This window comes from Hypanus sabinus, chromosome 16, assembly GCF_030144855.1.
Source record: "Hypanus sabinus isolate sHypSab1 chromosome 16, sHypSab1.hap1, whole genome shotgun sequence".
NCBI classification, from domain to species: Eukaryota; Metazoa; Chordata; class Chondrichthyes; order Myliobatiformes; family Dasyatidae; genus Hypanus; species Hypanus sabinus.
Window position 1 is genome coordinate 90,265,074 of NC_082721.1, and position 16,162 is coordinate 90,281,235.

The following is a 16,162-nucleotide window of genomic DNA, read 5'->3' on the forward strand; positions in this document are numbered from 1 at the left end:
TCAACTTACCAACGACTGAAGTGAAAAATCATAGAAGTTTTCGAGCATTCATTGTTTTCAAACAATGTAAAACCTCCTTCTAGCTAGCTCCAAAATTAAACCCTGATCAGTGATTTCTGATCCTGTGAAGCTTTGCACTAATGTGCTACTGCCATACTATAGTGCAAAAGAAGGAATAACAAATTAGAGTTCATGGACCTCTCAGAACCATGATGGCAGAGAGGAAGCTCTCCACCTTACATTTGTAGAAATTTGCAGGAGCCTTTTGTGAAACAGTTATAACAGTGTCATAAGGGTGGCATGATAGTGATTAGCAACATGATTTACTGTACCAATGACCCATGTTCAATTCCCACTACTGTCTGTAAGGAATTTGTATGTCCTCCCCATGACCGTGTGGGTTTCCTCTGGGTACTGAGGTTTCCTCCCATAGTCCAAAGACATACTGGTTGATAAATTAACTGGTCATTGTAAATTACTTCATGCTTAGACTAGGATTCATTCCGGGGATTGCTGGGGGAGCACAGCTTGAAGGCTGGAAGGCCCTATTCCATTCTGTATGTCAATCAATCAATAACAAGTCTCACAGGATGTAGAGCCGCTGGTGTGAATCTTCATGCCAATCACTGATGTATATCAGTGTATGTGTCAATAATAAACCAGATTACTGATTTACCATCCACTGTGTCAGTATGATTTGTCATTTCCAAAGACTTGTGCAATTTAGCTGTTTTAACTTCTTTCTTCCACATTCTATCACATTGCTATATTTACTCTCATCTGCTCTAAAAATTGATTCGCATGTAAATATATGTTAAGGAAATGTGATGCAAAGAATATACTACAGATTTAATCAAGACTAAGTCGAGTGATATTTCAGTGTTCAAAGCATGCAGTGAGTTGTATACACATACAAGAGAAAATCTGCAGACGCTGGAAATCCAAGCAACACACACAAAGCGCTGGCAGAACTCAGTAGGGCAGGCAGCATCTATGGAAAAGAGTACAGCTGACATTTCAGGATGAGCCTCTTCAGCAGGACTGGAGAAACAAACCGAGGAGTAGATTTAAAAGCTGGGGGGGTGGTGAAGTAAAGAGCTGGGAAGTTGATTGGTGAAAGAGGTACAGGGCTGGAGAAGGGGGAAACTAATAGGAGATGACAGAAGGCCATGGAAGAAAGAAAAGTGGGGAGGAGTACCAGAGAGAGGCAATGGTCAGGCAAGGAGATAAAGTGAGGGAAGGAAAAGAGGATGGGGAATGGTGAAGGAAGTGGAGATATTACTGGAAGTTCAGGAAATCGATGTTCGTTGAGATTGTGAACATGTCCATTTGCATGTGAACATGCACGAAAGAGATCATCAAAAAACATCTGCAGGATAGCTCAGACTTTGTCGTCGAAGCCCTAACTGCTTTTCTGCACTGATTATCTCTGTGGTATTGATGTAACTCGGACACCACTGTAGATTGAACAACCACATTTATTCAACAGACTTTCATTTTTCTTACCTACATCCTGACGTCATATGCACTCTGACGCTACAAGTACTCACACAATACATTACATCCCCCTTCTCAAGATGTTTTTTTTTACAACACTGTGAATTCACAAAACAACGTCTAGGTATGCCTTTTTTACATTGCAACAAACATGACATAAACTAAAAAAAAATCTTAACTTCTTATACTGTATTCTACATTGTATCTTACAATACTAACAGCAGTGTATTTTCTTTTACTAACATAGACTAATAAACCTTTTATTTCACACCTTGGAACTTATAACATGTGAAACTTTGCCTCAAACTGTGAGACTGGAGGTAGATCTAGTCTCTGTATCTAGCTAGAAGTTTGACTTGTCTCCCAGACCATGTGCGACACAACTGTGACTGTGCTTGTCCTTCATCAGTGTCAGTCTCTCGAGTGACCTCTGTGTCTTTGCGGTCTGCATCACTCTTGGTGTCATTTGTTTCCATGTCTGTATATGTGGAAATGTCCTGTGCATCTGTAGGTGGAAACTCCCTCTTGCCTGTCTTCAGTAGATGCTTCCTCTTCCTCCTGTAGACTCTTCCATCCAGCATGCAAATTATTAAAGATCTTTGTTGCTGATGTCTGTTCACAACCACAGCTAGTTGCCAAGTGTCTCTGTATTCTGACATTTTCACCTGTATGCAGATCTGGCAACTGTCTTGTATGTCTGTCATAGCAGCTCTTTTGCTTTATTTGCTTGTACTTTTGCTTGTCATGTACTTGAGCATTACCTTCAGGAGTTAGTAGAGTTGTGAATGTTGACAGTTTGGACTTCAGACGACATCCCATCAACAGCTGTGCAGGAGAGAACCCCACACCCTCAATCGGTGTGCTGCAATGTTGAAGCAGAGCAGTGTAAGAGTCACTATTGCTGCTTTGTGCCTTCTTGATGATGTTCTTGACAGTTTGTACAGTTCTCTCTGCTTGTCCATTAGACTGACCGTGCCCTGGACAGGAAGTAACATGTTGAAATTTCAGCTTTCTGAGAACCCTCTGAACTCACTTCTGGCATATTGTGGACTATTGTCACTAACGACAATATCTGGAATACCATGTCTAGCAAATGTCGACTTCATTGCGATAATAACACCTTGACTGGATGTGTCGCTTAACTTGGTAATCTCCGGATATTTTGAATAGTAGTCCACACAAAGCAGATATTCTGCACAATTGCAGTGAAAGAGATCTGTGCCAATCTTCTCCCATGGTCTTCCTGGTAGTGGGTGGGTAAGCAGAGGCTCCCTTGGATTGCTGTTTTTGTTTTCATTACAGACAGCACACTGAGACACAATGTCCTCTATCTGAGTTGACATGCCTGGCCAATAAAGAATGTCCCTTGCTCTTTTTTAACATTTCACTATCCCCAGGTGTGACTCATTAATTCAGTTGAGCATTTCCTGTCTCATTTGGTTTGGTATGATGAGTTTTGCCGTTTTGAACATTAGTCCTGATGCATAGCTGATTTCCTCTTTAAATGTCCAGTATTTCTGCATTTCCTTTGGAACATCTTTTCTTTCTGTTGGCCATCCATTCATTGTAATGTCTCTTAGCATTAGCATTTCAGGATCATCTGCAGTCGCTTTCCTGAACAAGTTCAACTTCTCCTCAGAGATGGGTAGCTGAGGTGTAACCCAGTTGACCTCCAGCTCTCTTCCTAGCAACTCTTCCTTTTGCTCTTTGAGGTAAGCACGGCTCAAAGCATCAGCAATATACAGTTCTTTCCCTGGCTTATAGGTGACTGTGAGGGTGTACCTCTGTAGATTGAGAAGCATGCTTTGCAACCTCATAGGAGCTTGGTGGAGTGGCTTTTTGAAGATGTTTTCAAGTGGTTTGTGATCACTCTCAACCTGGATTTCTTTGCCATATATATATATTGGTGGAACTTTTCACACCCATAAACTATGGTGAGTAAGTCCTTCTCAATTTGAGCATATCGGTGTTGACTGTCCAGAAGTGCTCGTGATCCATATGCCGCAGGCCTCCCATCCTGCAGTATAACAGCTCCTATTCCTTCTGAACTAGCATCCACAGACATTGTCACCAGTTTATTGACATCATAGAACTTGAGTGCTGGTGCATTGGTAACCAACTGCTTCAACGTGTCAAAACTTTTCTTTTGTTCATCTTCCCAATGCCATTCAGTGTTGCTCCCTAGTAGTTTCTGAAGTGGAGTGCTGACCTCTGATAAGTTGGGAATGAATTTGGCAAGATACTGTATCATGCCCATGAACCTCAATAGTTCTTGCTTGTCTTTGGGTGGTGGTAGCTGTACCTCAGCCCTGACCTTTTCGTTGTCTGGTTTTAGCCCATCAGCGCTGAGTACATGACCTATGAATTTGATCTCTGTAGTTCTGATCTTACATTTACTTTTGTTCAGTTTTAGTTTCTATTCATGCACTCTCTCCAGGAGCTTCCTCAGTCTCTGATCATGTTCCTCAATTGTGTCACCCCATATCAGCAAATCATTAATGATGTTGACCACCCTATCCAGGCCTTTAATCATTTGTGTCATGGACCTCTGGAATACCTCTGATGCAGAAGAAATCCCAAAGGGTAGACGCAGGAAACAATATCTCCCTATGGGTGTGTTGGAAGTGCATAATTTGGAACTTTCCTCATCTGGCTTGATCTGCCAGAAACCTTGATTTGCATCTAATACTGAAAAGTGTTTCGCGTTAGACATGCAGGAGACAACCTCTTCAACCGTGAGCAGCAGATAGTGCTCTCTTTTAATGGCTTGGTTGAGATCTTGTGGATCCATGCAAATCCTCATATTTTTTCTGTGACCACTGTCACCATACTATTCACCCAGTTGGTCAGTTCTACTTGTCTTGTTATGACTCCCATCTGTTTCACTCAATGTAGCTCCTCCACTAATTGTTCCCTGAGAGCTACTGGAATCTTTCTCAGGGCATGCACGACTGGTGCAATAGTTGGATCAACCTGGATATGGTGTTTCCCTGGTAAACATCCTAATCCAGAAAACAAGTCAGCAAAGTCTTTGAGAATGTCATTTTCTTTTTCAACACCATAGATTTGATTCATCAAGCCTAGCTTTGTGCATGTTGCTTTGCCTAGTATTGCTGGAACATGTTGCTGTACTATCTCAAACTCTATCTTGTATTTTTGTCCTTTGTACAAAACATTGCTTTCTTTCCCAAAGGTGCCGTCTTGTGGCCGAAATATGCAACAAGCTTTCAGGTGGATTTTCTCAGTCTTCCTCTGATGTCCAGTGAGTTGAATATTTCTGCTGACATTTCATTGCACTTTGGCCCAGTGTCAAGCTTAAATGTAACATTCTTCCTGTTTATTATCAGATCTTGAATCCAATCATCTTCATCCTTCATTTCTGCATTGTCAATATTCTTGATGCATACCTTCTATTCCACTTCAACTGTGCCAATGAACATGTCAACTGTTGCCCTTACTCTGTTCCACAGCATGCATTTTCCTTGCATGCTCCTGCGATTTGCACATCTTTGCAAAGTGATTTCTTTTCTGGCATAACTTGCATGTCTGATCAAAGGCTGGACATTTTCTGTATCCCTGTTTATAACCACATCTGTTGCAGTTATCTTTCTTTTGATCATCCTGTGGAGCTGGCTTTGTCCTACTCTTGTCAGTTTTCACAGTTTTTATTTTGTGCACTTCAATCTCTTCATTGGGCACTTTAGCCTGACATGACGTGATCTCACTGGCACGGCAAACATCAATTGCCTTTTCTAATGTAAGATCCGCCTCTCTCAATAGCCTGCCTCTCACTTGATCATTTCGTATGCCGCATACGATCCTGTCACGTATTAAAGAATCATGCAGTTGTCTGAACTCACAATCTTTTGCCTTGTTCTTCAAATCTGTTACATAGTCATCTATGATCTCTGTTCATCCTTGAGCCCTCGTGAAAAACATGTGTCGGATGTGCAGCAGGTTTTTCTCGGTTCACAGTAATCTTGAAATTTTTTCTTCAACACTTCAATTTTATCTTGCTCATCATTTTGGAAGACAATCGTGTTACAAACCTTTATTGCCTCTTCCCCCGCCACATGCAGAAACGCAGCACATTGCACTTTCTCCGTCTTTTCAGCTATGCCACTAGCGGTGCAAAACAGCTCAAACTTCTGGATCCATATTTTCCAGTCCTCAGCAAGATTACCTTATCGGCTTAAACTTGACGGTGGTTGTAAGTGTAACATCTTTTACGTGTCTTCTCTTCCTTTTTTTCCGCAGTTTCTTCTGACACCATCTAGTATTGAGGTGACTTAAACACCGCTGTAGATTGAACAACCACGTTTATTTAACAGACTTCTTACCTACGTCCTGACGTCATACACACTCTGATGCTACGAATACTCACACAATACATTACAATCTCAATGCAATATCAAAATTCTGAGCAATTTTTAGCACCATATTGAGGGAATCTATGCAATGCCCTGATGAGGGCCCAGACAAGAATGATCACAGAAAAGAAAAGCTTAACATTTGAGGAGCATTAGGTGTCTGGTTTTGTTCTTGATAGCGTTAAGAAGGATGAGAGTGGATCTAATCAAAGCATACGTGATACTTCTTCAGGCAGAGGTGCTGACTCTGTGAAAGTCATTGCCACAGGGCGCAAGTCACTGGAAGTATTTAAGGCAGAAATTGACAGATTATTGATTGGTAAAATGTTTAAGAGCTATAAGAAGAATGCAGAATTAAGAATTTAGGCATTGTTGAAAGGAGGAGAAGACTCAATGAGCCTAATGGTGTAACTTTACTCTTAAATTTTATTATTGTATGATCTCATAACCAGATCAGCAAAGATACTAGTTTGTTGAGATTAGATAAAAATTCAGCATGAGCATTGTTAATAGCATGATTTCTTGTGATTGTATATTTGGTTCAAAGCCATGCAAGCTCTCAAATTTCAAATTAACCAAGAAATATGCTGTCATAATAGAATTAAATCCTGCCAATTGTTATACTTCAAGCTTTTCTAAAGTTTTGTTCTGTAATACTTTCACCTGTTCACAACTGCTTAGGTGGATCCTGAACTATTCAAGACTGCTTTATTAAAGATAAAGAGTAGCTTCATTTGTCACTTCGAAATATTGAAGCAATAAGTGAAATGTGCCATTTGTATCAGGGCCCAATACAGTCCAATGAGGATATGCTGGGGACAGCCCTCAAATGTCACCATGCTTCTGGCGCCAAAGCAGCATGCTCACAATTTAGTAACCCCTCACCTGCATGTCTTTAAAGTGTGGGAGTACATCAGAGCATTCACAGGAATCTATGCAGTCATAAGGAGAAAATACAAACTCCTTACAGGGAGTGGCAAGACCGGAGCCCTATTGTGATCACTGGCATTGTAAAGTGTAACACGAACCACTACGTTACAGTGCCATCTTGGCTGAATGAACATCTTGGAAGCACTTTGCTTTTACCTGCATTGAATTAGCATCTGCTTTGTAATTATTGATGATAGTGACAATGTACTGGGTAATGATAGGATGTTGGGAGAAATCCTGTGAAAATTCAGGTCTTCAGTAGTCAAAATGGAAAACAAGCAGTGAGAAATAATGAAAAGGACTGTTTAATTTAAGCTTTATTATACAATTGAATATATTACAAAAACTTTTAATGGTCCAGTGCAAAGTACCTTGTCCTTCATAATAGCCCAGTGAAAAAGTGGCATGAATCAGGTTACAAACATAAGGAAATCTGCAGATGCTGGAAATTCAAGCAACACACACAAAATGCTGGTGGAAATGGTGGTGGCCTGCTGTGTTCCACCAGCATTTTGTGGGTGTTGTTTGAATCAGGTTACTGTGGCTTCAGAGATTTGTAGTAGATTGGGAAGACCCAAGAAAAACTAGTACTGGATTTGGTCTGGATCTGAGTTACTTCATCACCTGATGTATTTTTAGTAATTTTTGAGCTGGTGTTCACGCAGAATTCACACTCACATCTGATTGCCATGACTGTAGTGCCCAGCCATTACATACAATGATGTTTTTCACGTTATCCCTGCATTGTGACAACATGAGTGAGCAGCTCAAAGTAAATCTTGCTAGCCTTCTTTGAAGTAATGGCTGTAAGTCTTGAACAGGAATTGCTTCTTGTCTGTATGCAATAAGGGGAAAGTCATTGCAGAAGTTTGAGAAGCTTCCAGGAAGGTATGACAGTGTGAAGGAAGTTGGACAACCAGACTTTCCAGTATAATTGAAAGGTTTTGAAAGAAGGATTGAGGTCCTCATTGTGAAATGAAACAAAAATCCACATATATAGCTTATGAAAGATTCAAAAAACTAGGTAATGATAGTGATCTAGAGGATTATAAGGCTAGCAGGAAGGAACTTAAGAAAGAAATTAGGAGAGCCAGAAGGGGCCATGGGAAAGCCTTGGTGGTCAGGATAAAGGAAAATCCCAAGGCATTCTACAAGTATGTGAGGAGCAAGAGGAAAAGACGTAAGAGAATAGGACCAATCAAGTGTGACTGTGCAAAAGTGTGTATGGAACCAGAGGAGGTAGCAGAGGCACTTAATAAGTACTTTGCTTTAGTATTCACTATGGAAAAGGATCCTGGCAATTGTAGGGATGACTTACAGCAGACTGAAAAGCTTGAGCATGTAGATATTAAGAAAGAGGATGTGCTGGAGCTTTCAGAAAGCATCAAGTTGGATAAGTCACTGGAACCGGATGAGATGTACCCCAGGACAGTGGGAGGCGAGGGAGGAGATTGCTGACCCTCTGGCGATGATCTTTGCATCATCAATGGGGTTAGGAGAGGTTCCGGAGGATTGGAAGGTTGTGAATGTAGTTCCCTTATTTAAGAGAGGGAGTAGAGATAGCCCAGGAAATTATAGACCAGTGAGTCTTACTTCGGTGGTTGGTAAGTTAATGGAGAAGATCAAGAAAGGCAGAATTTATGAACATTTGGAGAGCATAATATGATTAGGAATAGTCAGCATGGCTTTGTGAAAGGCAGGTTGTGCCTTACGAGCCTGACTGAATTTTTTGAGGATATGACTAAACACATTGATAAGGTAGAGCAGTAAATGTAGTGTATATGGATTTCAGCAAGGCATTTGACAAAGTACTCCATGCAGGGCATATTGAGAAAGTAAGGAGGCATGAGATCCAATGGGACATTGCTTTGCGGATCCAGAACTGGCTTGTCCACAGCAGATGGGTCATATTCTGCATGGAGATCAGTCACCAGTGGTGTGCCTCAGCGATCTGTTCTAGGACCTCTTCTCTTCATGATTTTTATAAGTGACCTGGATGCGGAAGTGCAGGGATGGGTTAGTAAATTTGCTGATGACACAATGGTTGGGGATGTTGTGGATAGTGTGGAGGGCTGTCAGAGGTTACAACAGGACATTGATAGGATGCAAAACTGGGCTGAGAAGTGGCAGATGGAGTTCAACCCAAATAAGTGTGAGGTAGTTAATTTTGGTAGGTCAAATATAATGGCAGAATATAGTATTAATGGTAAGACTCTTGGCAGTGAGGAGGATCAAAGGGATCTTGGGGTCTGAGTCCATAGGACACTCAAAGCTGCTGCACAGGTTGACTCTGTGGTTAAGAAAGCATACGGAGCATTGGCCTTCATCAATTGTGGGCCTGACTTTAGAAGCTGAGAGGTAATGTTACAGCTATATTGGACCCCGGACAGACCCCACTTGGAGTAATGTGCTCAGTTCTGGTCACCTCACTATAGGAAGGATGTGAAAACCATAGAAAGAGTGCAGAGGAGATTTAAATGGATGTTGCCTGGATTGGGAAGCATGACTTATGAATATAGGTTGAGCAAACTCGCCCTTTTTTCCTTGAAGCAATGGAGAATGAGAGGTGGCCTGATAGAGGTGTATAAGATGGTGAAAGGCATTGATCGAGTGGACAGTCAGAAGATTTTTCCCAGGGCTGAAATGGCTAGTATGAGAGGGCAGAGTTTTGAGGTGCTTGGAAGTAGATACAGAGGAGACATCAGGGGTAAATGTTTTTACACAGAGAGTGGTGAACGTGTGGAATGGGCTGCCAGCGACAGTGGTGGAAGCGGATACAATAGGGTCTTTCAGGAGACTCCTGGACAGGTACATGGAACTGAGAAAAATAGAGGGCAAAGGGTAACCCTAGGCAATTTCTAAAGTAGGGACATGATTGGCACTGCTTTCTGGGCCAAAGAGGTTATATTCTTCTGTAGGTTTTCTTTGTTTCTATGTTTCTATATCCAAATTGACGCTACAGTAATTACAAACTTCCTTCAGCATGAATTGATGAAGTCAGGTATCCAGGGCATTGACATGCATGACACAAAATTTGAGGCCAGTGTCAGTCAATAGATTGAGAAATCTCATTTCCTAACAAGTCCTCTGCCTAATCACACATTGTTCCAGCTACACAACAATTTCTATCAATTATTGCTGGGATATAACATTAATTTTCTCAGTAGATCTCCATATTGTGCAGAGTTACTTGAACCCATGCACCCGTTATCTCACAGCAGCTACATATTCAGTCATGACTTTTCATTGACACAGTAACCAGAGGAGAGATGGAGGGTAAAATGGATGAGATAATACGAGAGAGAAATAATAAGACAGAGACAGAGTGTAAAGTAAGTGGTGTGTGTGTGTGTGTGTGTGTGTGTGTGTGTGTGTGCGCGTGCGTGTGTCTGTGTGTGTGTGTTTCGAAGTGATGGGAATGACTGGAACCATTATGTAGTTAATCAAGTCAAAGTCTGAGCCTTTGTGACTCATCAGGCCGGTGCTTATGCTGGTTTCTGTGGCATGAAGTGACTGAGAGTACGTGACTCCCCCACCCCCCCGGATAGGACGCCAGTCTATTGCGAGGTTGACCCCCAGCATTTTATTGCCAGAACCCATTTTCAGCTGGGTAGACTGGAGCATTCCAACACACACAAAAAGTGCTGGGGAACGCAGCAGGCCAGGCAACATCTATAGGAAGAGGTTCAGTCGACATTTCAGGCCGAGACCCTTCGTCAGGACTAACTGACGAAGCATTATGTGGTTAAGTGCCTTGCTCAAGGACACACATGCTGCCTCATCTGAGCTTGAACTCATTACCTTCAGGTCACTAGTCAAACACTCTAAACACTTGGCCACACGCCACACTTACATAGTCAATAGTCACAGGATAATCATTTAAAGTCACTGCACTTATACCTAAGATGCCGTTTTACAATTTACTCATCAGTCACCTCACTGTTTCTTTTGATTCCAAGTAGTGATTGGTGTAAACATTTGTAAATTTTCATGCCTTTCCTTACCACGACCTTATCTCTTAGGAAAGTTAGTGTCAAGATAGGGGTGGAGTAATTCAGTAAGAAAGTGTAAAATGCTATTTAAATTGGTTGGATGCAAAATGAGAATCTGAGGTGATTTGACTGTAGATAATCTTATGATATTGCAAAGCTGACTTCATATTACACTCCCCCAAATTTTAATTCTGGACAGGGTTAAAATTGCTCAATTTAAAACTTTGAAAGTAGCATTTTGTAAGGTTTGTTTGTGCTACTTATCTGGATAAGTCAAGGTCAAATTCTAAATCCCAGACAAATGCGAGATACCACTATTCTTCCCGGATTCCCAGGTTTAAATTAACTCTTGATTAAACAACTACGGACAGTGAATATTTGTTTATGTTTTAAAGTTCACTGAAGAATAAATATCTCATTTGTTAAATATTAATAACTGTAATGAATTCCTATATAATGCAATGACATGATTTTGGAAAATTTGCCACAGTGAAGCACTCACCATGGGATGGACTTCTCTGTTATTTGCTCTCTTGGTGTCTCTTCCTGCATTATCCCTTGGTGACCCTCTGTAAGTATTAGGGAATAGTTCAATTTAATGTACATTATGTTCTGGTATTTAGAAATTTTCTGTTGTTCAGCATGATCAAGCAATTCCCCTCCTATAAATTAGTGGAATTTTCAGAGATAGATAGGTTCTTAATTAGCCAGGGCATCAAAGAGTATGGGGAGAAGGCAGGGGAGTTGGGATGACTGGACCAATTGGATCAGCCATGATTGAATAGCAGAGCAGACTCGATGGACCGAATGGCCTTCTTCTGCTCCCACCTCTTATTGTCTTATTTTACCCCTAGTTAGTACTTCATTTTCTTATTAAATCATAGTTGTTTCTCAATAGCATTATTTTTCTTTGTGCTTATGTGCTTCAGTCAAAGGAATATTCCTAGAGAGTCTACAAAGGAGATTCATTGAGTTTGTCCATGGTGAGAGAATTCTATTATTCAAAGCGGCTAGAGAATCTTGGGTTTGTTATCCTTAAAACAGAAAAGGTTAAGGAGAGATCTCATGATTTTTTTATCTGTGAGAGGTATTAAACAAAATTTTTAAAGTTTAATTTCATTCAGGTACATTATTAAAACTAACTAAATATATTGGTAAATATATGAAGATTTAAGGTTATTGACAAAGAACCAATAAGACATGAAGGAACATTTATTTACACAGTGGAATTGGAAATATGGTGTAAGCTGATTCAAGATTAATTTCTAAAGAAATTCATAAATCCTGGAAGGGAAATGGATTGCAATACTTAGAGAAAAGAATGCTGCCTCACGTTTCAAAGAGCCAATACAGGTTTAATGGGCAATAGCTAATTGTGATTCAATTACTTATGCCACTAAGCACAAACTGAAACTGCTCGGCTGAAAATTGTCACCCCATGTACCAATCCCAGAGAAAATGGCTTCAAATCAAGACAAGTCACTTTGGGCAGTTAACTTCTGTAGAAAAAAAATAGTTCCCAGCAATAACATCAGCATATCTGCTCACAGGGAACAAATCCCTAAATGGAAATTCAATCCCACGGTGTAGCTTAGTCTGCTGTTTTCAACACTGTGCTATTGATTCTGCTAATCATTTCACATTTAATATAACTTTAGCTCAGCCTGAAACATTGTCCATTAGTCCCCTTCATAAATATTGCCTAACCTGCTGAGTTGTTCCAGCATTTTGAGTGTGTTACTCTCGATTTCCAGCTTCTGCAAAATCACTTGTGTGCATAACTTACATTCCTTTATGTCCCAGCTGGAACTCACTGATATCAACCTTAATGCATTTTATTCCAGCTAATACTAATGTAATATTATTAAACAATTATTTGGTTGTTTTTAATCTAAGTCACAGAATTTGGATCCAAAAACAGGCAGTTACCAGTGAATCAACAATGAGTCAGTATTAATTGCCTTTCAATTAAATTAATTTTATGCCTTTTATTAGAATGACTCTTGTCTTGTCCATACTGCACCAACTACTACCACTGGGCTATAAACCTGCAGGAGCAGTATGTGGTTAAGTGCCTTGCTCAAGGACACACACGCTGCCTCGGCTGAGGCTCGAGCTAACGACATTCAGATCACTAGCCCAAAGTCTTAACCACTTGGCCATGCACCAACACTATAGGTGCAACTTTAAAAAATTTCAGTGCAGTGTTTTCGTCATTTATCCCAGCCTACTGTAGACGTCTGGCACCTGATTAACTTAGTGCCTTTCAATTCTCTCATTGTGAAGGAAAATCATTTTTTCACTAGATCATTTTAAACTTTTGCAAGAGGTTCCATTAAATAAAGACAATTATTGGAAAAGAACTATGCATTCTTTATCAGTGCAACTACAATTATGCTTGAGAATCATACTGGAAGTTCAAACTGTGTAGTGTAATTTTGTGCAGAGCTTTGAAATAATTTTATTCAAAGTGACACTGATTTATGATTTGTCCTCATGATTCTGACTTTGCTCTGAAGGGATTATGGAGGAAGATGATTGACGGGGCCATCTCTTCACTCATCAGATTTAAATTTTGGCATTCCCTCTCATGTTGAGGGAGTAGCTTCATGCCATGTATGCTTCATCATCTTCGTTGGTAACTAGGCAGGAGAATTAAAATAAGGTTGTTGTCTGAAACAAGATACCACTGTGTGTGTTACTGCCGTTGAACTGCAAGGTTACTTTCAGAGGAGTGAGAAGGAGTGTTTGTCTTATTTAGACATGGGACCTTACATTTAGTTAGACTGTGTGAGGATGATAAATTTATTTTTCAACAGTTTATATAATGATCCAGTAGTTTCAGATACTGTATTGAAGCAAGGTCTTCACTGAAGCTATCTAATTAACTATTTAAATTCCCCAGATCATATGGTGGGATTTGAATCCAAGTCAGGAATTTAAGCACTGTGCCCCTATTTCTTTTAATACCTTTGTTCAAGGACTTAGCTTGGCTCTTTAGATTTCTACTTAAGTATCTTTTATTAATTTCATGTACCTGGCTGGCTTTAGTTAAAGAAAATGGTTGTCACTCTCCAGATGGCAATTAGAGATAGTCAAAAATCTGGCCTTGCCCATGACACCTATAGTTTTTAATAAAGAAAACACTTTCAAAGAAAACATTTTTACTGTGCCCATGATCTTTTTTTTTATCAATTATGCTATTATTTCCACTGCTGTAACTATATGTTGTAACTATGTGGTTTTGTGCAGGTCTTGTAGCTTCAGTTTTTGGTTTGTTGGGTGCTAGAGTTGATCTCCTGACTTGGTGTGTCTGGATAGTCTTGTTTTGACTGGTGGCTTTGGAGCTCCTTTCTGGGGTACGCGCTAAGATGGTAGCACGATATTAATACGCAGCAGCCTTTCCGGACTCTGGATTGGGGATTGCCAAACGTTATGTGGATTTTCTGGTGTAGTCTATTTTGTCATGTGCTTTTGTGATATCATTCTGGAGGAACATTGTCTCATTTTTTAACTGCATTGCACTTGTGGTTTCTGAATGACAATAAACTGAAACTGAACTGAAATGAAATGAACTTTCTTGATTCCTGTAATGAAACATTAATTTTCTTCAATTTTCCTACAGATATACACTGACTGGTCCCAATGTTTTCCGAATTGAAAGTGAAGAAACTGTGATTGTGGAAGCTCACAATGTCAATTTTGATATTAATGTTGATGTTCGTTTATTGATTTTCCCTGAAAATACCAACTTGTTATGTCAAACCAAAATGCACTTGACATCAGCTAACAACCATATAGCTTCTGCCACTGTTAAGGTAAATGAACAAATACATTAACTCACTTTTAATGGCTGTTCAAAGTAGTAGCTTTTACTTCAAGCATAAATGGGGAGCTCTTTCTAACAATTTTACCGGACTTTCTTATTATCGCTCTGTAAGTTATTCAGCATTTTGAGGAAAGGGAGAGATTCCTGATGAATTACAAATTCTCTTCATATCATTCCAGTATATCTTCACATGAATGTCAGTAGGGTTCAGTTTGTTGACAAATACCAAGCAGCATCATGCTCTTGTGCTTATTGTAAATTCAACTTGTTGCAGAAGGTTGGGTTGGAATTTCAGAATGTGTGTATGTCTTTAGTTACTAGAAACAATACAAGGAGACTGCAGATCCCTGCTTGTCACTGCCCATGCTGATACCTGTAACCTCCATTAGCTTCACATGTCTCAAAGATTTTTCCATGCCAGTTCTGCTCTATTCTGCATCCTCCAGGCCTATTACTTGGCTTCTGAATATCTACGTTTTCCATCTGGTAATATCTTCAGGACATTGACAAGCTACTCAGTGATGACAGTTGCAGGGTGGATATGCATTCTTAGATCGGTAGTCTAAATGTGAACTATGGCAGTGACTGTTGGATGGAGCCATATTTCTGAAAATCAGTTCCATTGAAGTAAATTTCAGAAGTGGAGTCAAGTGGTCTTGACTTGACTCGAATGTCTGATTGGTAATCCACAGTGCATTTAACACTACCAAAGCAAGGATGAATTTTTACACCATATGGATTCCTCATAGCCTGAGTTTGGAGTGAAGGATATTGGGGGTAATATAATATTTAAAATTAAGCACACTGATTTTGTTGATTTTTTTATTTTTTGTTAGATACCTGCAGAAAAACTCTCAAAGGAATCCAGAGGAAGCCAGTATGTGTCTTTAGAAGCAACATCAAATTATTTTAATTTGCAGAGTGTTATCTTAATAACACGCCAAACAGGACACATCTTTATCCAGACTGACAAACCAATCTACACACCATCTCAAACTGGTAACTATTATTCAAAGATTCAAAGTATATTTAATACAGTATGAAAGAATGTATAAATTATACAACCTAGAGATTTGTCTGCTTACAGGAAGAAATCTGAAAGAACCCAATTAAAAAAAAGACCAACACCCAATATTAGAAAAAGAGAAAAAAACACAAATCATGCAAACAATAGAAGTGGCAACCAGCAGTCCAAACCAAATTGAGTTCCTAGATCCAAATCCCTGGAGCAGGCCAGAGTAGGGTCAAAGCCTCAGTCTCAGTTCATGATATTTGTAGGGCAAATTGGAGCAAAGCTCACAGATATAAAACACAGCAACTGAGGCAATCTCACAGCCTCACTGTGAAATCAGCCCGAACCTTGCCTCCAGTCCTGACATCCTGCCTTTTTAGTCTGCCTGGGCTAGTATTCAAATTGTCCCTAACAGAAGATTGTACCTTGCATTGGGACTCTAGTCCTGCTGCGGCAAATGCTCTGGGACTAAACCATGCCATCCAGCAATTCACTCTGGGCCTAGACTGCACCGCCTAACCTGATGCTGTTC

The 16,162-nt window shown here is 40.1% G+C and overlaps 1 protein-coding gene across 1 annotated transcript in view; it reads left to right on the top strand.

Annotated features, from left to right (window-relative positions):
* The first annotated feature begins 11,287 nt into the window (after positions 1-11,287).
* The window catches only part of LOC132406560 (complement C3-like), a 277,413-nt gene continuing 272,538 nt past the window's right edge, over positions 11,288-16,162 (top strand). Inside the window, exons 1-3 of the mRNA XM_059992384.1 lie at positions 11,288-11,360; positions 14,415-14,607; positions 15,455-15,617. Coding sequence (XP_059848367.1) covers positions 11,293-11,360; positions 14,415-14,607; positions 15,455-15,617 — 424 coding nt within the window. The 5' untranslated portion in view covers positions 11,288-11,292. The remainder of the gene's footprint in view (positions 11,361-14,414; positions 14,608-15,454; positions 15,618-16,162) is intronic.